Genomic DNA, 27,617 nt, shown 5'->3' with positions numbered 1-27,617 from the left:
AACAAAATCCAATCAATTCAATTGCAATAGCTGGGTCAGAACTTCATGTCGTTTCGGCTCCAATCTTGATTTATGCAAGCACAAAAGTAATAGAGCTTTGATGCGAGCGGGTGCCACAAAGCAGCACAGGAGACTTCTGAGAAAAGAAAACAGAAAGAGAGGGGGTAAATTGTTATATTTATTGATTTTAGCAAGAGATAGATGAGGAACATGTTCCGTGGTGCCGGAACTGTACTCGATACACGCCCAGACAATGTGATGGATATCGTGATAGCCGTAGCCACAAGCGCAGATAGCACTATATCCACGTGCCCAATACGCCGGAGATGTATATCGAGCGTGTAAGGTTTTGACACGAGTCGGGATATCACACGAATGAAGCCATAACCCACATCCACCACCTTGAACCAAGGTTTTGTCGGTACTTTGGGATCTGTCGAATATAGCCACCTTCCTAGTTCTCCATTGCTCCACGAAGTTGGCCAACTATCAAGGATTCTCTGATGCTCTGATACTGAAAATTCGTTGAAGTAAATTGGTCTTTCATAAATGTCACCTTCTAAAGCACCCACCTTAGCTAAAGAGTCCGCCTTCTCGTTGCCCGGAATGGAGCAATGACAAGGGACCCAAACCAAAGTAATCTGGAAAGATTTGTCAGTTAAAGCACACTGTAGGTCCCGTATTTCACCAAAAAAATACGAAGATTGCTTTCCATGTTTCATCGAGCGATTTGCGTCAATGGAACTGATGCTATCCGAAACGATGAAGTAATGTTCTGCGAACTGAAGTAATGGTCTGAACCCTTCGAGGTTTGATCCGTCAGTATAAAACATCTTAGAGCCGTCGACTCCTCGAAATTTATTATAAAAAATGTTTGGAACCACTTGTGTGCATATGTGGTCCGGAATTCCATGAATCTCGTCTTTCATGGACGTGTCGAAGAAAACAGTTGATTCAGAAGTATTAAATGAGTAGTAAATGGGTACTGTTGGGATTGTAAGAAGAAGGATTCATATTCTGCGCCGTGTAGTCAAAGTACAGGGACATGAAACGGGTCTGAAAATTGAGCTCGATAAGCCTTTCGAAATTTTCAATCACCACCGGGATCAAGAGATCTCATCGAATGAGAAATCGATATGAGAGTTCCCTAAACCAATTTTTTAACGGTAGAACGCCCGTCTGGACGCGAGACTTGATTCTGAATTCTTTCGAGTTTGATGAAATGTACGTTCGCAGCGAAGCGAAAGCAGAAATTCCATTACCGATAGTATCGTTGTTTGATACAACCTAATTAGGTCTACTGGGGGCACCTCACCGTGTTCCGGTTGTTGTACGATGAAAGTTGATCTTTTGTTGGCACTTTTGTTTCAGATACCCAATGTGGCATCCCCGAGTCGAACCCCTTGATATTTTACTGTGAAGACCTGAGCGATAGTTTGACCCATTAATAGAAGCTGTAGTTGTGCTGGTTCACGCTTCCTAGAAAATACAACTAGCTCAGTTTACTCCGTGGAGAATTCGATATCCAGCTTAATAGCCCAAGCAGACAAATTGTCCAAGGTATTCTGTAATGGTCCTTGTAGATCGACAGCTTTAGGTCCCGTAACAGAAGTCCCGTCGTCAGCAGGTTGCCTTAACCATGGCTGGTGCAGCTTCTCTGAAAGAATGTTGATAGAAACTGAATCAAAGACCCCTTTATTATCTAAGAACCCTGATGACATCTGCTCTTTGCTAACATTGCGCAAGCCAAAAGGTGCATCTGACAGAAAGCCATTTGCTTCGACCGAATCGCCGTTAAAAACAGGATCATTTTTTCGAACAGCTTCCGGGTATAGGAGAGCACCTCGATCGGTCGATACGAGTTGTGCTCGGAGGTTGGTTTTCCTGGTTTTTGGATGGCGATGACTCTCACTTGTCTCCAACCGTGTGAGACAATGTCACTCTCAAGAAACTTATTAAATAAGTTCAACAAGCGTCTTTTGGCAGATTCTTCAACAAGTTGAATTTGATTCTGTCTGGCCCCGGAGCTTTTTTGTTGTATGATAAGAGAGCGAATAAGAACTCCACCATCGAATCGGCGCGATAGATCTTCTGTTCACGGGATGGAATCCGGGAAAACTTTCATGGCGAAATCGAATTCAAAGCAGTGTTTCGGTTTCGTAAGCGCCGGGCCGTATCTCAAAAAGTGCTCATCGATGTTTCTCTCGTTAGCCCGTCAACGAACCGGAGCCAGTAGCTACGTTTCTTGGCTTTCATCAAACTCTTCATTCGCATTTCTAACTTCGCGCATTATCGATAGCTAGCGGGTAATCTGTCGTTGTGGTGGCACGGTTGTAAAATTCCGAACATCCATAAGCCAGAGACACAATGTTAGAAACTACGTTTAAACTGAAACCGTTTAAGGTTGAGCTTTTACGTGGACACCTGACCGACCAAAACCCAAAAAGAAAAGCACGTTGATATTGATGTTTAAACATCCTTGCCTCATTGTACGAGTTCTCTAAATTTATTAGGCTCGTGATACGCCATTTCAAAATTTCTCTTCTTAAACCTCAATAGGATGAAATTAGCGATACTTAAATTTATGCCCACATGTTACACATGTTTATACTTAGCTGGCGTATCCGCTGAAACCCCCAAATATATGGCCAGAGGACGGTAGTTAATGTTCAGATTCAGTATTAGGCACTGGATCTGAATAATTCAACAGCACCTAGATTCATGAACCATATCTTTCACATAACCATAACGGGTGTTCAATAAAAAATGAGAATGATTTCAATACCTTTTTTTTAAATTTTGATTATAGAAGATTTAACATTATGGTCATTCGTCTCTTTTCGGGTTAGAGAAATCTCTTGGAAAAGTCTCTAACCGTATGTGCGGAGTTGGGAATCGAACCCAGGTGAGTTGCGTACAAGGCAATCGATTTACCAACTACGCTATACCCGTCCCTTCAATACCTTTCTGTAATTAAAGTAAAGAGCGAATTTTTTTTTTCTCTACAAGAGAATTGCTCTCTGGACTTCCTAGAAGTGGCATGTTTGTTGTTTCGCTCAAGTGCTGTCAGTTCAATCGGAGATGGCGTCGAAACAGCAAGCACTCCGCGAGCGCGTTGTACGGTTTTACGAAACGCATGTCATCGTGAAAAAAAAACTTTACGGTAGACCACTTTCGAGACGAAAACGTTCCCGTGAGTACAGTTTACCGGATCCTGGCATCCCTGAGAGTGGAACGGAAGACCGGTAGCGACGGTCCGGCGAAGATATTGACGAAGGAGAAGAAGAAAGAAGCGTTGAAAAAACTGTTCGACAACAAGGACAGAAAGAGTTTGCGTGACACCAGCCGAAAATATCACTGCTCCCATACCTTGATTCACCGAACCCTCAAGATGGAGAACATCATCTGTCGGAAGAAGACTCGGTCCCCCGTGTGCAGTGGTGCCACTATTTTTCGAAGATAATCTAACTGTTCAACTAAAAATATCTAACAAAATCTGTCACTTGTCAAAGTCATCGAAAGTTGGCATACATTTTTGTCTTCATGGAACGTGAGTTTATGGAATATGACCCAAATTTCCAAAATTTGTGTGTAACAACTTCTATAATTTAAAAATCTGAAAGAATAAGAGATTTAACTTTTTGTTGAAAGCTTAAAACATTCTGGCTGTTCCGGATAAATCTGGCATAATGGTATACCCGCTGGGTTGTAACGTAGAACTCAGAATATCTGAAAAAATCGGGCAAAATTTTAAAAATCTGGCCAAATGTCTGACTTGAGCGAATGTCTGTTTAGTTGGGAAAAATCTGGAAGATTCCAGATAAATCTGGAACATTGGCAACGCTGCTCGAGTGCATGGACGAGCAGATAGCGATCGTGAAGTCGCAGTGCCGGTGGATGACTAAGAACTACCGCAGGATGTCGTTCGTGCTGGACGACAAAAGCTACTTTCCGCTCTCGAATACCCACATTCCAGGAAATGATAGCTACTATTCCAGCGACAAGTCGGCCACAACCCCCCAAAATAAATAAAAAAAATTATGTTGTACATGGATTATGGATTTCGAAGCCGTGGTTCAAGCCGAGCGGTCTGGCCATCAATCAACAAGTGTACCAGGACGAGTGTGTTGAGAAAATTTTCCTGCCGTTCTTAAAGCACACATATATGATGGAAAATGTACTCGAAATAAAAACTACAAAGCATTCTCAGAAGCGACAGAACACTTTTGGATGATATAGCATCAGCGGAGGGAAAAGCTCAAGTTCTTAGTTCCGCTTTGGCTAGTGCAGTAGCTCAATTAACCGAAGTTCGTGTAAATAATTCTTCCAGACCAAATAAATGGTTTGGACCTCGTTTGGCATCGATGAAATCCCAAAGAGATAGTGCGTATAGATTATTTAGAGAAACAAAAAACTCTGAGAGCTATGTGCGTGAATTTCGCTTAGCAAAAAATATATCAGTTCAAATGTTATTTTTGATGGTTCGAACGAGGTGTATTTTGACGAAATTACGGCAGAAAAAACTTAATAAGTTTTTTATCAAAAGCGTTGAAGAAATTCACGAAGCTATTCCATCACTTTCAGGGCGACTAGTGGAGGAATAGCCAACCCAAAATCAGTTTTGTGTTTTCAAGCCTATCAATATGGTTAAACTTAAGGAGATTGTCACGGACCTTAAAAATTGCTCGCGAACGGACAATGTTATTAAGCGGGGGCTGGTGACATAATTGCTGACAAACTGTTAACACTTGTTAATGAGTCGCTCCGGCAAGGTGTTTTTCCGGAAGCGTGGAAGAAGACGGTCGTAATTCTAGTTCCAAAAGTTCCAAATGCATCACGAGCAGAGGATCGCAGGCCGATAAATATGCTACCGATCTACGAGCAAGTTTTAGAAACGGTCGTGAAAGAACAATTTATGGGCTTTATAGATAGTGCTGGTATACTGTTGTGTGAACACTCAGGATTCCGGAAAAATCATTCGTGTGAAACAGCGCTTAATCTATTATTGTTGAAATGTAAGCAGGCTATTGAGAATGGAAAAGTTGTTGTCGTGGCAGTTTTTGTTGACTTGAAACGAGCATTTGAAAAAATTGATCGCCGTAAACAGATTTGCGTTTTGGAGAAATATGGTAATACCTAGCTAATAGCTATCGCGCGTTGCTGCGACTTTCAACGAAATAAGAGGAAAACACAATTTGTCCCGAAGCGCCATCTGCCGGGCAAATAATCCCCAACCAAATGCATACAAACACGCGCCATAATAAATTCCTACTGTGCATATTTTTTACGGAAATCGGTTAAGCCGTTATATCATATACATACAAACTTTGAATTGTATATATAGAAGAGGAAATGCTCTTGCGTGGTTTCGCAGTTACTTAGAAAGACGTACGCAAGTAACAAGGTACAACCACGCTACATCATCGGAAGCCGAAATTAACTTTGGTGTACCACAGGGCGGTGTACTAGGACCACTTTTGTTTATCCTATACATTAACGACATGAAAAACATTTTGCAAAATGCGGAAATAAACCTCAAACTGAACATTTCCAAGACCAAATATATTATTGTAACTACGCGGCAGATGAATGAAAGTACTGCAACAGTTGAAATATATGGAGAGATAGTTGAACGAGTTGCAACTATCAAATATCTTGGGGCAACATTGGACGAAAAGCTAAGTTTTAATGAACACGTGAACTATACAGTCCGGAAAGCTGCCAAGAAGTTTGGCGTTCTTTGTAGGATTAATAGGTTTCTCACATTTGACTCAAAGATAACAGTTTACAAGACCATAATAGCTCCCCATTTTGATTACTGTGCTTCTATTCTGTTCTTCTACCAAGAAACAGCGTAAGCGAATGCAGACAGAACAAGGTAATGCGACTGTTACTATGATGTGATAGACTAACTCCGCGACATTTGATGCTCAATAGTTATTGTTTGGATGTCAGTTTAGCAACGTATTGAATATAACACATATCTTCCGAGTAATAAATGGAATGACGCCGCAGTACCTGGGTAGCACTGTTGTGTAAGGAAGAGATGTGCACCGTTATGACATCAGACAAGCTGGCAATCTGAGATTGTTGAACGCTAAGAAATCTTGTACGCAGAACTCCTTATTTTATACAGGCTACAATTTGTTCAACACATTACCAGAATAGGCCAAGCGGACTAATATCCTAAGAGAATTCAAGCAGGCTTGCAAGATATTTGTGAAGCAGAGGCCTTTGGATTTATAAGAGAGAAGGATGGGCATACACGGAAGTGAAGAAACATTGAAGGAATCTCGCATGAGTGAAAAATATTATCGAAAGATATCTGCTCGTAAACCTTCCACACTACAAAAGATGTGTATTAGACCTCTCCACATTTTGAAAAAGCTTTGAAATATACATCGGTCAGCACAAATTCTTCTTCTAGGTGTGAATTTAAGAACTTTCGCCAAAAATGGCTTAATTTGGACATGATTTAGAGGTGTCTCCAATCAAAAATCGTGTTTTTGATGTGTTTCTATAGAAAGATCACTTATACTCTGATTTAATAGGCCCTACATGCCAACATATCATCAAAGGCTGTTCCTTAGACATATCTTAACATGTTTTAATAGATGAACATAGCTCTAATCACAATAAAAAATTTGTTAATAGGATTTTTATATAAAAAAGAATACCAAAACCAAGAAAAAATACTACTAATTTTCCTTGGTTTTGATATACCTTTCTATATGAAAATCCAGTTAACAAATTTTCTATTACGATTAGAGCTATGTTCCCCTGTTAAAACATGTTAAGATATGTCTAAGAAACAACTTATGATGATATGTTGGCATGTAGGGCCTATTAAATCAGAGTATAAGTGATCTTTCTATAGAAACATATCAAAAATACGATTTTTGATTGGAGACACCTCTAAATCATGTCCAAATTAAGCCATTTTTGGCGAAAGTTCTTAAATTCACACCTAGAACAAGAATTTGGGCTGACCGATGTATATTTCAAAACTTTTTTAAAATGTGGAGAGGTCTAATGTGTATGGGTGTGAGGTGGGCCATCCCAGGAAAAATCATGCGGATGGAAAGTATATCTTCTGGTCAGACAAGGCGTCTTCCCATTACGCCAAGAACACGCTGGAGTATCTTGAGCAGAAAAGATACCTTACGTGCCAAAAGAAAGAAACCCGACCAACTTGCCGCAGTACCGTAGCATTGAGGATTTTTCGGCTCCCTCAGTGCTCTAGTGTACAAAAATAATTGGCGGGCCAATGATACGAAGCAGTGGACCACTAGGATCCGGAATATTATCCGGAAGATAGACGTCAGTGCCGTCCAGTACTCTTGGGAGAGCATTGCGACTAACTTGCATCGTACGGTCATCAGGGCCTCTTCTCCATTATTCTTTGCTGTTTTTTTTGAAGAATTGTTTTTAATAAAAAATACTGATTTCGCAGAAATTTTTTTATTGTTTTTAACTACATGCCTGAAAAAATTGTTTTTTAACTACATGACTGATCGTATTTGGTGAACGTAAATAAACACGATTATCGTCGGTCGCTGGTACATTTGAAACCGCTTAAAGATCCCGATGCTAGAAAAACACATAGTTCCACCCAACCATGACAATCCTTCAGATTACTACATACGAGAATCTTTCGCACTGCAGACCGGAAATTCTAGCGCGTAGGGTTTTTCTTCCTCCCAGATCGAATGTAAATATACAACGCCTTGTTCTTTGTTCAGCGCACAAACACGTTGCCTCTACCTACCGTGTGCAAATTGTGATGAGTATCGACACACAGAAAAAGCAAGCCCCACTGCGGACTAATAATGTTCAAGGACATTACCCAAGCGGAATCATTCGTTTCGCGGACCAATATGCAGCGTACAGCTGAATGCGGCAACGTTAAAATCAGCATCCCCGACTATATTGGCAATGATTCTATAGAAGTTCGCTTGCATGACTTATCCCCGCATCGTGATTACAAAATACATGTCAAGAAACGGAGAAGTGGATTTTGTCCATGCTGATACTTGGAGGAACTTCTTCCGGGTGTTCCAAATGGTGTTCGTGTGATGAGAATGCGTCTGACCAAACCTATCCGTTCATACGATGAATTATATACAGATCAACCAAACAACATCAACAAAGAAGCGAACACCGAAGAGGAGAGATTTACAAAAGCGATCAATTAGAACAATTGACCGTGAACATCAAGAAAGCAGAATAGGTATGAACAATAACGCGAGAGAAGGCAGTTTAATTGATCTACAGTGCAGTGCACCGAGCAATGCAGCTTCATCACCATAAAACAAGATCTAAACACGCAGCAGTAAACTGCGTCAATAAGATCCAACGACGGTAGTGAGATGTAATTAAGTTTCATTCTCTTATTACTTCTCATTTTGTAAAAACAAGATCCACGGCTCAGTTATGCTAACGCGTTGAGCCGTGTCAAATAAATAAGAAGATAAAGGAAACAACCGTTGGGGAACCGTCTAATACTTTCCAGGATCCTTTTATCTGCAGACTAGACTCGAAAGATACTCTAAAGTAAACTCCATAAAAGAGAGCTGGATCGAGGCGAATAATGTTAAAATCGGGTGGATATGCAATGTTTCACTCAAAGCAAATAGATGTATTTTAAAAATTTTAGTGTATTTTTAAAGAAATCGGATGGTTCTAAAATTGCTCTGTAAAAAAGGGATGAAATTCTTGACCTGTAGAACGATCGATTACCCATCGAAGAATACAATCGCTGATAGACGGGAAAAACCTACTTCCAGCGAATTCTCTGCTATTAGAATTTGACTGAACTGTGCTCCATACTGACGTGTTCCTTCGTAGATTTTATGTTCTCGCACCTAGGAGTCAACTTGTTTCAGATTTGTATTCTTTTAGATTGTACTCTGTCGGACAATCTTGCACATTAAAATAAAGAGCAATTCACAGAACTCAGAGTTCATCTGAAGAAGTCGGTTTATTGGGTTCGCTCAAATCAACTTGAGTAGGCAGGAGATGGGTGTAATTTATAACTCATACTTTATTCTGCTATGCTTTGTTGAATCATGCACGCCGTTCAGCGCATTTTATGTAGCAAACGTAGAAAAAAACAATGCATCCCTTCTTTAGTTTTATCTGACCCTAGAAATGTCCTCACTTTGCTTCGGAATTGTGTGGTGTGATCCTACATTTCAGAACTGTCTCCCTCATTCACTAATAATTGCCGTTATTTCCGTTTCCCATTGATACCTGTCAACATTCATGTGCTCATCTCATTTGTGTATGCGTGTCTCGTCAACCGATATCGCTCGTTGAATGTCATCACCATAACGACCATCTGATTGTTTCGACATAACCAAAAAACACATACCTACACCCTACGACACAGGGCCGACGCAGCTCCGAAACGTACGACCGAATGTTGTTACGCATGAAGCGGTCACAATCCGTATCGCAGCAAATTGGCGACAAGCCAGGTACCGAACTGCCGGCACTTAATCATACTGCTATCTTTACTCACCAGCATCACTACCACTCGTCGTCAGTTTCGTCCTCGCACCACCCGACTAATCATGGCCATAGCCAGCAGCAACTCGGAAGCGCTAGCCAATCGGCTGGCTTGCTAAACAACCATACACATCTCACTAGTCCAAACGCTTCAAACGCTTCCACACCGACAGCGGTACATCCGTACGCACCGCTGCAGAGCCCCACGCTATCCATGACCACCGCTTCCAAGTAAGTAACGCTTTGAACTAATCGCTCTGTCAATGTCTAGAATGAAACACCTTCCAGCAACCGTTACGCGGATCTTGGGGACATCTTTTCCGAGGTCGGAGACATTAGCGCCTCGGCGCCCGCTTCGGCCAACCTATCGAAATTGACGCAACGACAAATTCCTACGCCAACATCCGCTGGTGGTAGTAGCATAGCAATACCGAGGCCACCATCCCGACGATCGGAAGCTGCTGGTAAGATTCGGTTTCCGATAGTAGCATGCGTACAGGGAAAATCTAATTCTGTTTGTATTTTTCAGTTCGAGGTAGGATAAGTCCTGCTTCGCAGATTGCCCGCGCCGACAGCGTCGGTAGTCTGGAATTCCGCAGTCCAAGCGTGGGAATCGGATCATCGCGGGGACCATCGCCATTAACGATCGGCATGTCCGACACAATACCCCTCGCTGTTGCATTCCACGAAATCATTCACGCTTACTTCAGGTAGGAGAATATTTCAGCCTAATCGATTTAGTAAGTTATATTATATCTATTTTTCAGGGGTTCCGATGAAACCCGTTGCCAGGTTAAAATGTCCGGCGATATGATGCTTTCCTTCCCGGCGGGCATTGTGAACGTTCTAGCCAACAACCCTAACCCGGCAAAGCTGGCCTTCCGAGTCAAAAACTTGCAGAATCTAGAAAATTTCCTGCCAAACAAGCAGCTAATTACTATCGACAAGCTGCAATCGACCGCCTTCAGCACAACGTTGGAATTCAACATGCCAGTATTAACGTCAATCCTGCGGCGGCAGTCGGAACAGAACCCAACCGCCCCCTACTTCAATGTTGATATTCTAAAGTACCAGATCAAAGCGAAACCGGGGGCCTCCTCGTGTCCATTCCAGCTGGTTTCCTACTGGAAGTGCGAACAAAAACATACGGACATCAAAATCGACTACAAGTACAATAGCCACGCGATGGCCGTCGCTTCGCCACTGCTCAACGTGTCGATATCGGTCCCGGTGGACGGGAGCGTCAAAAACGTACAATCGAAACCACATTCCGCATGGTAAGGTTCGGTACTATTTTCCACTTGTTCCAATCTCAACTTTTGTTTGTCCCAAACGAACAACAGGCAGGGCGAATCTAACCGGCTTGTGTGGAATTTTACCGACATATCGCAGCACTCGGACAACGGAGGTGTGGACACGTTACGGGCACGACTTGAGGTCGGTTCGGGACCCTCGAATCCGGCTATTATTTCCACCCAGTTCAACTGCGAGGGCACCACATTGTCCGGTATCGAGTTCGAGCTGGTTGGAACGGGATACAGACTGTCATTGGTTAAGAGACGCTTCGTTTCGGGTAAGGTCACAAAAGTAAAAAAAAGTCTTTAAATCGATCTCTAAAAATGTATAGCATTTTCCGTTATTGTCTGGAGTTGATGAAAGCGAACCAAACCAAATTTTCTCATATGATTATTTTACGTTTCTCAGGCAAGTACATTTGCGAAGCGGACGGCGTACGGGGCCTGAAAACACCGACACCTCCGAACGCGGGTATCCTTTCTCCCAGTCCGTACAGTACCAAATCGGCCGGGTCCGGCGGTTCGGGATAGCAAAAGCTTTACTTCTACGACTAGAAATGACCACAGCGCAGTAGTGGACACCACTGCTGCTAAAAGGCTTTACCGCCGTTACCGTTGGTGTGATAAATGTGATTGTTGTACCCCCCGCAATGCTTTCAAATGGCAGAAGGAATCGACTGGACCGGAATATCGAATCATAGAATTACTGTGGTAGAACTATTTAACTATTTAACTATTTAGTACTATTGCATAGTACTAGCGGGTAAACAGGCGCAAACGCAAGAGAGGGAGAGCCGTTGTTCATCAGCTGTTTGTTTAGTTTTACTCTCATGTTCCTTGGAAGGAACCAAATGTTGCCTTTTTCAATACAATTGTAGGAAAAAATCCTGTTTATTATATAGATCAGAAGAGCTTCTAGCTAGAAGGAAACACAGTTCTTTACTCTAGATTTCCTTGTAAATACTCAACATCTACTAGGATTGCGGTATGATTTTTGAAAACTTCTCACAGTATGTATCACTAACCGAAACATTTCCAAGCTTCTTCAGTGAACTAACTCAACTCGTGTACATAAAAAAAGAACTAAACATTACTGTTACAGTTGCCGTAGGTTAGGAAAAGCGATCGTAGCAGAAGTAGCAAACAAGTGTTACTAAAAGCGAATCAAATGAAAGTATTATTCCCTGTTGTTACAATTGATACATCTAGCAACATTGAGGTAACGTCACGATTCAGTTCGCATTTTGGGAAATTTTGGTGTGAAGCAATCCTTATATACATATATAGAGATATAGACAGAAAACAAAACATGATAGCACAGTCGAACTGAAAATGGTTAAATATTTAAGCGCGATAATAGTATGCAATGCAACAAAACACATTCACAACTAAGAATTCTATCAGAAATATATGTTAAACATATATAATAAATGAAAAATCTCACGAATACTAACCACAGACAGCAGAGATAGGCGAGAAAAAGGAACTTATTCGTAGATGATAAGTTTTAGCTAAATAACTAACGCATACAACACAACAGTTAAATGTAATTTTGAGACCATTGAAATTAAAACGAAACTAAGAGCATATATAGTAAATTTTATTTGTTTTTCCTTGAAGCGAAATTCTTTGTGAACGCTTTCCTCAATTGTCAAAATCTCTGTTAGTTGTCGCCTCGACTGTATTCACTGAATGAATTTAAATTTGATTTTTTTAAGTATATTTGAATTCAGCATTGGTAAAATGTTGTGCTCCAGAAGTGACGCCTTGCTTCAAATTTGATGCGTTGCAATTTTTATTGCAACGCAAGTTGCAAGCTTAATCTGAATTCCAACAAATTTGTTTTGCATTCTCAACCTAACGACAGCTAAATCAAACGAGTGTCAAAATCGATCAAACCACAATCGATCGAATAAATCAATTATGCGGTGTAGCGGTTTTCGACTTACTTGGACTCTCCAATCTGTTTCTATCCAGCAATTCATACAAGCGCTGTTCGCGAAACAATTTAGACACCCATAAGCACGATAAGCACATGTGTCTCGAAATATTTCATCAACCAATGAAATATTTCGCATCGAGCTAGCTCAAACCGGAGACGATGGAATAAAAGAGATGCGTGAAAAAATAAAAGTAAATCTGAAAAATAAAATAACGCAAAGAAAAGGTTTTTTTCAATTTCAACATGAGTTGAGTATTGAGTTTTTATCTCATTCGCACTTATTAGTGTCCAAATCAAAACGAGAGAGTCGATTCAGTCGAGCTCCCCTGATAAATATCGTATGATTTAAGAGCCCAACGACCTGTTCAGGGTATCATCCAAACAATATGTGGAATCTTGCATTGTGAGTTAAAGTTCGTGTATATTTTTTTTCTATTAGGGTCTTCCGTTGAATAAGGTACTTTTGAGTTATTGCGTTGCGTAAGCACGGTATACTGCACGCAGATTGCAGACTGATGACGCTCATTTCCAGCCAGACTACTTGGGGAGCATTGTTTGGGAATAACAATTGATCCAGTCCAAAAGAGAATTTCGCCTGAGAACCCGCATTGCGGGCCACGACCATCTTTACCGTAACTTGGGATATGGGAAACGAAGTGTTGATGTGGTACTTTCTTAACGGAAAGCCCCGACTCAGTGACACTCCCATAAGTACCACTGATTGGGCAGTGTGTGGGTTGTTAGTCAGGATTCCCATCAGGCAAGCGATGCGGCCAAGAATATATTTTCATGCATAAAAACTTTGAATAGTTTTTTGACAGTACGATATGTAAATGTTCTAGATGTTAAGGCTTTTAAACTCTGGGGGCCCTATCTCACAGTCATTGCACCTAGTGACTAGAGGAAAATTTCCTTCTAGTCACTAGGTGACGTGACTGTGAGAATAGGGCCTTGGGTAACAGTTTATCAAGAGTTTTTTCATCGAAAACAACTTGAGCTCCGAACAGCCGGCTGTCGGAAGTGTTGTTGACTATACAAAATGACCCATAAATAATGACTTTAAAAGTGGTATAGAGGGCCATTCCTAAATAATGTCCATCGAAGTTTGCCTAATACCGAGGTGCAAGACAGCGAGTAATATTCGTATTCTAGAGTTAATCTGAGTATTTCTGAGTAACTCTTATTGCCCACAATTTTCTGAAAAATTTTGCTTATACCTTCTCAATTCATTTAGACTTTCGCACATGTGCACGTTTCTATGGAAATCAGTACGAATTGTTTGTTAATATCTTTTCAGAATTATATTGAAGTGTAGAAGTTTACTGTATCGATTTTGTTGGCTATTTTCGGCAAATTTGAGACTAAGAGAAACGAAAGCAATGAAATTGAAAGACGGATAGGTATTCTAGAGCGAATCAGTTATAAACTTAGAACGGAAAACTAGAACTAGGCAGGCTCATATGGGCATGATCGAAAGGAAATGTGAAGAATTTTTTGCCTTCTGCAGAGTAGGAGTTGGGCGTTCCACCCAAGTCTACCGCATGGTCTATGGTAGAACATAACTCATCATCATGTTTTACCGCCGACGCCGGCAAAAAATTCTTCACAAATCCTCGCCTAGAACGACCATGCGATCATTCTTCTCCCTTTCTGCTAGCATCAAGCCGTGACGTATGCATTCAATCGACACCAAGCTATCGGTGTCGCACCGATCCTATTGTGATTGAACTACTTATTTTATTTTTTCGTTCCGCACACACGGATGGCTGATAGCAATTAATGACACAGCTCAGCTAGCAGAAATCGAATTTTTATCTACTTTTTTACCAACTAGTTTATATGTTACTATGTTTTAATTGCCGCAAGGTTCTACTGTATCGATTTTGTTGGCTATTTTCGGCAAATTTGCGACTAAGAGAAACGAAAGCAATGAAATTGAAAGACGGATAGGTATTCTAGAGCGTATGCCCATGCCTATATGAGCCTGCCTAGTTCTAGTTTTCCGTTCTAAGTTTATAACTGATTCGCTCTAGAATACCTATCCGTCTTTCAATACCTATCCATCTTTCAATTTCATTGCTTTCGTTTCTCTTAGTCTCAAATTTGCCGAAAATAGCCAACAAAATCGATACAGTAGAACCTTGCGGCAATTAAAACATAGTAACGTGTAGAAGTTTAGTTTATAACTACGGAAAATCAGCCTAGTAATTAAATAAAATTTACCAATTGACTAATCTATGTGCACTGGCGCAAATCTGCTTAAGAATTCCATAAGTTGCAACTTATGAAGCTACACAATTTTGATTTCATTGAACGCTTATGCATTTCATAAGTGCGTTGCTACCGTTGTTGCTATCCCTGTTGCTACGCGCTGTTGTTACCGATGTTGCTACGTGCTGTTGCTACACATGGTGTTCCATTTCAGGATTGTTCCAGAGCGGATGGTTTGGTAGCGAACACTGACGAGCATGCCACAGGGCTTGTAAGTATTTGTTTTACTATTATCAAAAGAATACTTCGCTCTCATATAAATAAAGTCCCACATACTGCCGTGTCCGGACTACTCAGATACTGAACTTCCTCGTTCAAAGTCAATCACACAACTGACGAGCTTTGTTCAGCTCATTTCTTTCTAGCTATCTCCAATCTATTCTCTACTCTCATACAATTTCATTTCTATTTTCGCTCTCCTGAATCTCTACCTTTCATTTGTTTCATTTTTATATTTTCTATCGCACTCTGTCTCAATCCCTACACATACGAAAAGAAATTTGTTTTAAACGATAATACCTAACGCTATCATAATCTTTTGCGATGTAGATCTAAAAAAATTAGATGATTTAAAATTTATATTGAAATTCTGAGGGTGTATTATGGAAACAAGTGAAACTGGGTATCTGCGCATTATGAACCCTTGACACATTAATATATCCAGAAAATTGTAATAGCAACTAATTGAATAAGAAGATTTATCGACAGTCTGAGGATTCATTATATGATTGATTGAAACCATCATATTGAAAATTTGGCAGCTTCTCAGTATTGGATCAACCAAATTTGTGGTTCCTACACCAACAAATATAAAAATTTGCGAAAAAAATGGACAAAAAAGTCTTTGGGTCGAGGCCATAAGGCTGAAAATCATAAGGCCGAAATTATATAAGGCCGAATTCAAAAGGCTGAAAAATCAAAAGGCGGAATTTCAAAAGGCAAACTTTTCAGAAGGCAAAATTTTGAATGGCAAACTTTTTTATAGAACGAAACAAACAAAGCAATGATAATAATGTGTTATTATCCATTACCTGATATTGATTATATTTCGAGTGAATACATTTTATAGTTGATTTTGCCTTCTTTTAAATATGAGCAGTTCTTTTGAGATTCATTTTTGAAATTTTTATGCTTGTTCATTTTTGCAATTATGGATACTTGGCTATGACTTGACTTACGTTTTAGTATAGTATAGTGTAAAATTGCGATCCCCCAGACGTATGTTTTGTTTTGGCCATTATTATTATGATCGCCAGTGAGTTTTGGTTTTCCATACAGCGCTTCAATAATTAAAATTATCCTTATTATCTTTCTTTATATCATGAGCTGTTCTTTCGAATTATATACTTCATCATTTGTGAATTTCGCTAAGTTTTTCAAACGATGATTTATTTAATAATCTTACATATATTCAACCATCGGTTTTTACACTGCTCTAGCACTTGGGGCGAAGCCAGTGTAATACGGCTTTGCCGCATAACCGAGACCAAGGATCCGAAGCGGCGGCCCCTCGCAAGCAAACCTGTGATCCACTCGTTTGCCCGGATTACTCAAACATAGGGTCTATAAATTAGTTTAAGTCCGACGGAGCGACAGCGATTTTGGACAGCACGCGACTTGAAGTGATATGGCGTAAATGGTTTTTATTAATTGGCAAAGAAGAATAATCTAATTAATTTTGGTTCAAGTACAATATTAGTACTATTGGCAAACAAACTCATTTAAAGTTATTTAAATATTTAGGTAGTTGCCGTTATGCTCAAACATTTGAGCTACATGCCAGCTGCTTACAACTGCATAGCTGTTCGTATTCCCGGTTTACTCGAAAATAGGGATTGATTCCTTCTTTCAAATATGAGCAGTTCTTTGAATCTGTATGCCAAATAACCTTTGCATGCACACTTGTGATCACTTCGGTTGCCCGGTCTAAATTAAAATCGCAATGAATGCACAATTTGACAAAGGGTTTGGTGGATTTTTAGAGTATTAATCCTTCTTTTTTATTGGAAATGTTTCGTACGTAAACATGCAATCCGCCCGATTGCTCGATTTACTCAAACATGAGGCGATTAATCAATCAGGAAGAACACAATGTGAAATAATCGAATAATAAAAAAAAGTTTGCCCTTTGAGATTCGGCCTTTTTGGGTTTTCGGCTTTTTGAATTTTCGCCTTTTAGGTTTTCGGCCGTTTGATTTGTCGACCTTTTTAGCATTAGGCCTTTTGAATTTTCGCCTTTTAAAATTTCGCCTTATTTTTTTCGGCCTTTTGATGCTAAATCGCTTTCGATGCACTTGAATGTACGTAGCAGACTCCAAATGTCTAGGATTAGTTTGGCGTTTTTTAGAGTGATCGCATAACCTTTCTATTTGAGAAAGGCAAAACTAAAAACAGTAGGTACAAATACATCAAGGCTGTCATGCAAAAGTGCATTCGAGCAACCAGAACCATGTTTTGTCAAAAAAGCGTGCAGGCAATTGAATGTATCACGCACTGCTGTGAAGTATCGTGGAATATCAGGAACAACTGGCCTGAAGGAACAAGAAAAGGTTCACGCTTTCCACCATAGAAGAAAATAGAATAGTGACATGGATAGCCCGAAGAGATTGCTTGATAACCACGAAATATTTAATTCCGGACTAATACTTTAGCAAGTTCGTCGTACACAGAGTTGCAGAATGAATGCAATTTATGCACTAATGTTCTTCTGTTGAAAAGTAATAGAATAAATATATTGATTTAGGAAAAAGGTGATGCTAAACGTTCAAGCGGTTTTCGACTTACTTGGACTCTTAAATCCGTTTCTATCCAGCAATTCATACAACTACTGCGCGCAACAATTTGGACACCCATAAGCACATGCGTCTCGAAATATTTCAACAGCCAATGAAATATTTCGCAGCGCGTCGGTTTGAACCGAAGACGTTGGAATAAAAAAGATGCCCGGAAAAATAAAAATAAATCTACAGATCCAATTTTTTTTCGCCGAATGCCAGCGAAAGATTACTGAATTTTCAACAGCTGAAAGTTTCAGCAATACAAGATGCCGAAAAATCGGCAATTTGAATTGAACCTGTTCGACAGATTCGCTTTGCTTAAAATTCAGTAATTCAAATTGTCAAATTGACGGCGCAATCGCCGAATTCTCTGTACTCCTTGCTGGATTGCTGTAAATCCGGTATTTGCGCTGTAAAGTTGACAATTTGAATTACTGAATTTTTAGCAAAGCAAATCTGTCAATTAGGTTCAATTCAAATTGCCGATTTTTCGGCATCTTGTATTACTGAAACTTTCAGCTGATGAAAATTCAGCAAAAGTTTGCTGAAATCGACAACCAAATTTTGGTGTGTATTAAATCAGAACAGAAAAATAAAACAACGCAAAGGAAAGGTTTTTTTTAGACTTAACATGAGTTGAGTTTTTCATCGCGAATGAGAGTGTCAAAAACAAATCGAGAGATTCGACTCAGTCGAGCTCTTCCATGGAATAAGGCTAGGAATAAGGTACTTTTGAATTATTTGAACTTTACTCAAAATTTGGTGAATTGTACCAAATACAAATATGTATTTGATAAAAGTGTTCCTTTCAAGCTAATGAAGAATAGTAATCAAAATGAAAGTTTTATTTTCAAACTAAGAGTACGCATTGGTTGTTTTTGCTAATGTCGTTTTTGCTTGAAGCGGAACTGAGTTAGTTTCTAACCCCAACTGCTGTCAAAATGTATGAACTGCTAGCGGTTGGGATTAGAACCTGACTCAGTTTCGGGGTCAATCGAAAACGCCATAAGAGTGAAAACCTCTTATTTTTACCAACATTTTTTTTCTGTGTGTGTGGCCCAACCAGCGAATCACGATTGTGCTTTTGCCATTCTAGACAAAATATCAAGGAAACTTATTGTTCGTAAGCATTTTCAAGCCAGAATACGACATCAATACTCGTATTTCCTTGATGTTCACTTTTTTGTGGCTCAGAGTGACAGTTTGATTCTGGCTCGCTATGACATTCACATTTATTGAGTCTGTTTTTCCTCCCAGATGCTAACATATTTTTGTTTCTCAGTGTACTGGTACTGGAACAATGTGAACAATCCTAAACTTAACAAAACTGGCAGCACCGGCCAGACAGTCAACAACAATTTTTTTCCGTCTGCTGCAGAGATGCCAGATTTGCAGACAAGTCTGCAAATTCGCAGACTTTTAATTTAAGCTGCAGATTTTTTGGATGACGCAGATATTTGCAGATTTTCTAGTTTGGTTGCAGATATTTGCAGATTTTTATGTTTTGTTGCAGATATTTGCAGATTTTTGAATATAAAGGCTTTTGGTTACACTAGCTTTCCTGACATTTTTTGTACTTCCCAGACTTTTAAAATTATTATTGCAGACATTTGAAAAAAGTACCTGGCATCTCTGGTCTGCTGTCAAAAATTATTTTGCTCTGTCTTGTACGAGTCGTGTTTTTATCCAAAACTCGGTCTTCCTTTCGGTTGTTCGGCTGTTGTACAAGACAAATAATTGCAAATTTTCTTCTTTTGAAAAATATTCCATCAAACATGGCACTTCGTCTGTTCCGTCTCAGCCAGGATTTAGTCACTCCGTTAATCAAACGGGTAAGTTGCGCCAATGATGTCGGTCTTTTGTTTTTATAATTGCTGAAGTTATATAATTTTTTCTGCTATACGATATTCAACTGGATTTCACCTTCAAATGATCCTTGTTTTCTGTTAAAATTATCGTGCTCCGATTGAATATGTGTTGTATTCTGTAGGGTTGTGCTGTATCGGCATTCGAGCTACAGCACAAAAATCCAATCCAGCGCAAGGTGGAGCAGATTCCGGTGGCACAGTACGGAGGCCGACACACGGTAACCATGCTACCGGGCGGTGGTATTGGGCCGGAGCTGATGAACTACGTTAGAGAGGTATTCCGGTTTGCCGGTGTACCGGTGGATTTTGAAATTGTAGACATCGATCCGGCGAGCGAGGGAAACGAAGATCTGGAGTACGCTATCATGTCTATCAAACGGAACGGTGTAGCTATCAAGGGAAACATTGAGACCAAATCGGAATCGACTGGGATCGTTTCGCGTAATGTGGCTCTCCGAAATGAACTGGATTTGTACGTGAATGTGCTGCATTGTAAATCGTTCAATGCCATCCCCGCGCATCATCAGAACGTGGATGTTGTCATCATCCGACAAAATACGGAGGGTGAATATGCTATGCTGGAGCACGAGAGTGTCCGTGGTGTGGTGGAAAGCATGAAGGTGATAACGGTGGAGAATGCGGCTCGAGTGGCCCGATTTGCGTTCGAGTTTGCCCGCAATAACAATCGCAAGAAGGTGACCACCATTCACAAGGCCAACATTATGAAACTTGCCGACGGAATGTTTCTGAAGGTGGCCCGTGATGTTGCCAAAGAGTATCCGGACATTCAGCACAACGATATGATCATCGACAACTGCTGTATGCAGCTGGTATCCAACCCGCATCAGTTCGACGTGATGAACACGACAAACCTGTACGGTAGCATCACTTCCAACGTGCTGTGCGGTTTGGTGGGAGGTGCTGGTCTGTTCTCCGGTCGGAACTACGGCGATCATGTAGGTGTTGCGCAGTGCGCTTGCAGTTCATTTGTAAATGCAGACATTTTTTTTTTCTTTCGGTAGTACGCGGTTTTTGAACCGGGTACCCGTAACACTGGCACTTCCATTGCCGGTAAGAACGTGGCCAACCCGGTGGCCATGCTGAACGCTGCCGTCGACATGCTGTACCATTTGGGCCATCGGTACCATGCCGATAGTATTTCCGATGCACTGCACAAGACAATCGACGTTGACGGAATTCACACACCGGACTTGGGTGGTCAAAACACCAGTACGGAAATCGTGCAGAAAGTTCTGCAGCATCTGGCCGAGAAGAGAACCTATTGGTGAGTTTTTTGCATTTAGACTGGTGTTGTGTCTAGTTGCGTAGGTTTTTGGTATAGGCAGTCGGTGTGTGTGCTAGAATAGGTTACATTTGTGTTTTGTATTAATCTTTTAAGTTTTAGATCAGTAAGCCAGCCATGATTGCATATTTGTCCCGTTTTCTATAGGATTCCCTATCTTTACGGGACAGATTTGCGATCATGGGCAGTAAGTGTGTTGGTTGAATAGTTTGTCCCAGTGAAGATCTGATATAGTTCGTAGTCAAACCAGATAATAGTTGTAGATTTTAACGATACAGTAGTGCTAAACAAAGTGTTGTTTCTTTTTTCGTTTATTTTCTCTAATCCCAAACATGCTAACAAAACGCAGGCATCATGGATCGTTGGATGATATTTAAACAGACAATTTTCCTATCATGTTTATACATTCCTTAACTATAGGTCTAAAATCCATTAGTATGTTGCTATTTCGAACCATTTTCTAATGCGGTGCAAATAAACCTGTTTAGTTTGTATGTTCCGTTCTACACTAACTGAATTGCATTAGTTTTATTTTGAACATATAATCTTATTGGTTACTAATTTTTCCATTATATAGTGAATGTTATCTGTTTTTCAACTAAAAATATTTTTATGATATCCCATTTAGGATTCTACTTTACGAATATATGACAAGAGGATGTAGACTGTCATATGAATATAAATATGGTTTTTTGCGCTAATACTTCTCAGTGCTAATACCAAACACATGTCACTTCGAGTTGTGATAGTTGGGTTATAGGCAGCGTTGCCAACATTTTTTTCAAAAAAACTGGAACCTTTCAAGAAAAAAAAACTGGAAAAAAACTGGATGCTCGAAAAAACCTACTATACTCTTGTTATGTTTAAGTCAACGATTCAATGAACGTAATTTTAAGTAAACACGTATGTTCCAAACCTTTTATTGAAAATTTGAGTCAGTTTTTGATATTGTTGTCCAAATTTTAAAAAATATTAAAACATCTGAATTTGAATGTAATTCTAATAGTTACAGTCGAATTTTACTGTTTTGAAGATTTTCAATCTACACAAAATCCACAAAATCGTAAATTTAAGACCCTTTACTAAACTTGAGAATGCGCTTAATCCTTTCTTACGATAGTATAGCAACTAGCTGCGAATACAACAAATGTTCATGTAAATATTTGACACAATGTACTGCCACCTTTATGTTTGAGTAAAATTCATTTGAAATCGTATCAAAATGTACATTCTTGTACCGTTTTACTCACAAGTAGTATAAAAAGAGTTCAGGTCACGGTGGATTTAAATCTTATTCTGCGGCACTCTGCATCATCCCATCGCTTGCTTGAAAATTCTGTGAATCGAGTTACAATTTGTTAGAAAGAAAACTAAATAAATGAATATTAAAAAAACTGGATAAAACTGGCTAAAATTTCAAAAAACTGGAAGATTTTTCCGATTGTCTGTTTGACTGGATGTTGTAAAAAAAACTGGAAGAATCCAGTTTAAACTGGAAGGTTGGCATCGCTGGTCATAGGTCCCCCTGTGTCTAACTGTACTTAACACCTACGAAGAGCAGCACCAAATTATCTGCTGGGCGGTACAATATACCACCAGCTGTGTGAACTGTAGCCCTACTTACCTGTCCGTTTTAGGATTGACTTACTGTGATTATTAGTTTCTTGAAGGCTGGAAAACAACTACTTCTACCTGATACGCATTATCGGTGTAACTTCTGGCAACACGGCCCACCAATGGCAAGTACTTCTACCACTAAAAAATTCTCCTCTGAACAGCAAATGTTTGGCCTTTCTTGCGTCGGATTGTGTCTGTATCAATTAGAACGATTTATCGCTCGAATTAATAGAATTCCGAGTGAATTATTGTTGTTGAATCCCTGAAAGAGCATAACGATTGCAGCATTTGTGATCACGAAAGCGGTCGAAAAAGTGACGCCACTTCATGAAAAGAAAAACGATCGGTGAAAAAACATCCGAAAACGATGCCATGTTGAAATCGAACTGTACTCTGCGTGCTTGAGACCAAGGAATTGCAGTTTGATTAATTGTCGGGTACGCACATGGATGCCAGTTCTTTGGTTCATGTTGAGTATAAAGTTTACCCAGAAGCCCCCCGTTGTGTGGTTGCCGCACCACATCAACCCACATTTGAATTTACACTAAAATGGGTTAGGGTGAGGGAGAGTGTAGACGAGGAAATGACCAAAACAAAGTGAAGAGTGCTGAAATAGAAAATATACGGCGGGTGAAGAAAAGTTTGAAGGTGTAAAGATAAAAAATATAATTTGTAGAATTATCGGAAGTGAAGCAGAGAAGAACGTTGAGTAGAGTATAGATCGGACAGGTAGATTTGTTTGATGAATTGAAGGCAGAATTGATAAACATTGAATTTACAGATTGGATAAATTGAAGCGAAGGAAGAGTTTCTGTTAGCGGTCTTTCTGGTTTTTCGGATACTAAATTGTAAGTAGTATTAAGATAGAAAGAACAATTGGACGTGAAATAAAAGTTTGTGTTTCAGCTTCGAGCCAGATAATACCGTAAATAGCGAGTTGTACTGCTAAACGAACTCCGAACAATTACCGCCAATAGAAAATTCGAAGAATTTACGGTAATTATGTCCAACATACGACAGACAAAGTCGATGACTAAAGCCACGAAAACTAACCCCGAAAAGGTGGACATCAATGAAGGAGGTGAAGGAAGATATGATCCATCTTTTGTACCGTCTACGGTCGACGATGTCGAAGGTGAGGTTTTTGACTGTGCGTACTGTGATCGGCTGAACACTGCCGAATGGTACATGGTCCAATATAAGAAATGTGAGCATTGGTATCATTTCTCATGTGATAAAGTAAGCGCAACAAGTGTTAATAAGGTTACCTTTTCATGTGTGTTATGCGTACCCCCAATCTCCGTTCCGCCAAACCGCTCAGACACAAGTCTCATCAATCACGAAGAAAGCACGAATCGACCGGGAGCTAGAGCGTCTCGAGGAAGCAGAGTTAAAAATATTCAAATTCATTGAATGAAAATTGATCAAATTCAGCCGCATTCATTTTCAATATTCAGTGACGAAGCTGAAAACGTCAAACGAATAAACCGCCCATTCATCCATGCAGATTTTCATTCGTCTCCGATTATTACACGAAGCGGCCGTGCAGCAACGAATCAAACGTATCAAAGTATGCCCTGGCACAATGTAAGCGATGATGATTGTTGTTTCATATACTTTTCCGGCATTTGAAAACATTTTCCTATATAATTAGTGAAATGAATATATTGTACGATATTCAACTGAATGAATAACATGGATATTTGAATGAATATTTTTTCTATTCACCGCGAGTCGCATCAGGTTCATTTTCAGCCATCAAAAAAGAGCTTCGATTATTTTTAACTCTGCGAGGAAGAACGACGGCTAATGGACGAGGTTAGCCAAGAAAAGCTTGCGTAGGAGCAAGCGTTGTTGGAGTAGGTAAGATTTGAGAAACTGGAGCGGATGAAGCTGGAGCTGATCCTACTCTACCGACTATGGTAAATCCGGTCGATACACGTAACGTGAAATTCACGTCAACTCCGTTGGCAGAGTGCACCAGTAGGCAAGATGGATGTGCATTCTTTGCTGTCAGGTGACCTAGCTATCGATAGTAACTTGAACTCGCTTGTACGTACAACGGGAAGTATTATAATTGGTGAAAATCTGGAGGATGATTCAGATGGCATCGTTGGTATTGAGGACAAGTCGCACCACGATCTGATCTCGCCGATACTTCCGTCAGTAGGCGTCCAGCCACTTCTAACGTTGCTTAAGGATGCACGTGCTGGACCGTTGAATGTAGGTACGGGTCCTAAACTGGCCAAAAGTGTTCCAATATATAACATCACTGGCGGCAAGACACTGGTGCATTGCGTTTGGAGGAACTGCAGCATAATAAAGATAACGAAGTGAGGAGAAAGCGGGAGCTTGCATTGGTGGAGCAGGTTAAGCAGCTGGAGATACAACGGGCCCAGGATTTGCACGATCAGCAACGTAAGGAAGTCGAATTTAAGCAACGACTGCAAATTTTGAAGCAAGATCATGCGGAAGCGGAAAGACAACTGCAGCAACAAATAGCAAGTTGGGACAGCGAGTTGCAACGTTTACGTAAATCGGAACAGGATTTCACGTACCAGGTGAAGGTGCTCCATCAGCGTGAGCAGGTGAAAGTAACGCGAAATGCGCTAGTGTTCCAAAGGCAATCGCAGTTGATGACCGAGGCGATGCGAAGTAAAGAGTCGGTGTGCTCCAAACAACAGCAATCTTAGAGAGAAAATCTTAGGCCTCTTCACGGCAACCACACGAAGAAATTTGGTGATATCTTTAGCGAAGTGGCAGCTTCAGTAAGTGCTGGAACTTATCAAGCATCCCATACGCCTGTAAAAGATTGTCGCCACTCGTATTCTAATAATCGAGTGAATGAGTCCACTATCGTCTCAAGTCCAGTGGGTGGTCATACCGACTAAGCGTTCTCAACACCCTCTTAAGCCGCTGCCCCTCGTCTTTCAAACCAGTGCCCTTTACGCGCCGGTTCAAACACAGTATCCTTCCACACCGAACCCCTATGCAAAGAGTCAATTGAAATTAGTTTCAATAGGACCAACAATGCAGCAACTAGCTGCCAGGCATGTAGTTTTAAAAGAATTCCCAGTGTTCACAGGAGATCCAGTTGATTGGTCATCAGTAGTTACCAACATTCAACACATGCATGCGGCTATTCTGATTCGGAGAACTTGTTGAGGCTTCAGCGCTGCCTCAAGGGCAGTGCGAAAGAAGCAGCGAGCAGCTTCCTTCTTCACCCGTCAACAGTCTCTCAAGTCATATCCACCCTCCAAATGCTGTATGGACGTCCGGAATAAATAGTGCAAAACATGATCGCAAAGGTTCGAGCGACTGAACATGCCGGTGAGTTTTGGATTGGTGGTGCAGAACTTGTGCGGATATTTGACGGCAGTTGAATTAGACAATCATCTGGCGAACCCAGTGTTGCTGCAGGAGTTGATCGAAAAACTGCCGCCAGCTGTTAAGTTCATCTGGGCATTGTATCAACAGCAATTTCCGATAGTAGATCTGAACATTTTCAACGACTATTTCGAGGGGAACGACACTCCTTGATTTGTTGATGAAATGAACATAAAATTTATATTTCTGAACGGATTGATAAAGATTTACATTAGTTAGTTCGAAATGGATTCGCATTTTCAACATTGCCAAAAAAAAGTTTCAAATGGCCGAAGATGATTTGAAATGTGTCATGAAAAACAAAATGAAATGCTTGAAATTCACGTTTTGACAGCTTCAGTGCTCGATGAAACCAAAACAAAACATTACCAGCAGCATAACTGCATGACCAAATCAAAACAAAAACATAAATTTTGTTGCCAGAATTGTTGAAAGATTCAAACATTGAGTATACAGAGTTGCCAGTTCCATCAAAATCGTCGAAATTCGAGCAAAATTTGCTTGAGATTGGATAGATTTTTTGTAATTTCTTCGATTTTTCTTAACAATGCTCAATTTGTAAGAACATTGTCAAAATTTTCTAAAATTACCGGAAAAAGTACGAATTCGTGTAAAACTGAACTGAATAAAACTATCATTCCGAAGTGACGTTCCCCTCGGACTATTTGGCAAAAATTGCGTCTATTGCTAGCCGTGTGACCCTTATGAGCGGATCTAGAACGAAGCCGTTGCGAGATGAGCACAAAGGAAAGGAGAAAGCTTACATAAATGCAAATTCAGCAAGAGGATATCGAGAATGATAATCGGGATAACGAGAATCCATCAACCGTTTTGTACTACTTCAGCTAGTACTACGAGGAGGACGGAGTCCTGTTCAGTTTGCAGTGGCTGGAGCCACCTAGCTAGTAACTGCGCAACATTCAACAAGCTCTGCGTCGATGAAAGGTGGAAGATCGTAAAAGATCGCAAGCTGTGTCGACGATGCCTCACACCTCACATTTGTTGGCCGTGCAAAGGAGAAGTTTGCAGAGTCAATGGGTGCCAGAAGCGCCATCACCGTCTTCTACGATCTACAAACAATCGCTAACTGATTCCGAAATGAGTAGAACGAACGCGAAGGCCATGGTGACAATCCATCGTCAAGTGACATCATCTGCGCTTTTTCGAGTCCTGTAACGCTGTTCGGTAGGAAAGGAAACGTTTACACATACGCTTTCCTAGATGATGGATCATCGGTGACGTTGTAGGAACAGTAGATTGAGGATTCGTTGGGTCTAGAGGGGAAAAAATGTCGGGAGCCCGACGAGTAAGTTTGGAGATTTCCGGAGCTGGGAGTGAAAAGCTGTTCAACGTCGCCGAGGTGTACATTGTGGACAATCTTGGGCTTCGTGAAAAAACTCTGGAGCTCGGCGAGACAGTACGACCATCTGCGAGGTCTGCCAGTAAGCAGGTTCAAGTCAGCCGTTCCACGAATGCTCATCGGATTGAACAATACACCTGTTGGCTACACTAAAGCTGCGAGAAGGCCGTCCGTTGGGCGGTTTACGGAAACTTACGAGAGGACACGGAGTCATTTCAGCATCGCCAAATGCATATTTGCGCTCGATCAGACGACCAGCTCCATGATTATGTCCGTGAGTTCTTTTC

General features: G+C 40.5%; 2 protein-coding genes across 19 annotated transcripts in view; both read left to right on the top strand.

The window, feature by feature from the left end:
• LOC131685364 (F-BAR domain only protein 2) overlaps positions 1-12,403 on the top strand; it is a 124,785-nt gene extending 112,382 nt beyond the window's left edge. For 14 of the 15 annotated variants that reach the window (XM_058969044.1, XM_058969042.1, XM_058969043.1 and 11 more), the window contains 6 exons: positions 9,527-9,741; positions 9,799-9,974; positions 10,040-10,220; positions 10,278-10,787; positions 10,854-11,083; positions 11,215-12,403. In XM_058969044.1, coding sequence (XP_058825027.1) covers positions 9,527-9,741; positions 9,799-9,974; positions 10,040-10,220; positions 10,278-10,787; positions 10,854-11,083; positions 11,215-11,336 — 1,434 coding nt within the window. In that variant the 3' untranslated portion in view covers positions 11,337-12,403. Of the gene's footprint in view, positions 1-9,526; positions 9,742-9,781; positions 9,975-10,039; positions 10,221-10,277; positions 10,788-10,853; positions 11,084-11,214 lie in introns of all 15 variants that reach the window. The other variant, XM_058969047.1, reaches the window with a different exon arrangement.
• A 7,038-nt stretch (positions 12,404-19,441) lies between these two features.
• LOC131685362 (isocitrate dehydrogenase [NAD] subunit gamma, mitochondrial) overlaps positions 19,442-27,617 on the top strand; it is a 67,609-nt gene continuing 59,433 nt past the window's right edge. For 3 of the 4 annotated variants that reach the window (XR_009304783.1, XM_058969037.1, XM_058969036.1), the window contains exons 1-3: positions 19,442-19,627; positions 19,786-20,619; positions 20,686-20,948. Coding sequence is in view for 3 of the 4 variants with exons in the window: in XM_058969037.1 (XP_058825020.1) it covers positions 19,571-19,627; positions 19,786-20,619; positions 20,686-20,948 (1,154 nt within the window). In the remaining variant the exon portion in view is untranslated. Of the gene's footprint in view, positions 19,628-19,785; positions 20,620-20,685; positions 20,949-21,315; positions 21,471-27,617 lie in introns of those variants that run through there. The other variant, XM_058969035.1, reaches the window with a different exon arrangement.

The sequence above is a fragment of the Topomyia yanbarensis genome, chromosome 2 (assembly GCF_030247195.1).
Source record: "Topomyia yanbarensis strain Yona2022 chromosome 2, ASM3024719v1, whole genome shotgun sequence".
NCBI classification, from domain to species: Eukaryota; Metazoa; Arthropoda; class Insecta; order Diptera; family Culicidae; genus Topomyia; species Topomyia yanbarensis.
Note: the sequence above shows the minus strand (reverse complement) of the source record. Positions and strands in the feature narration are given on the sequence as shown.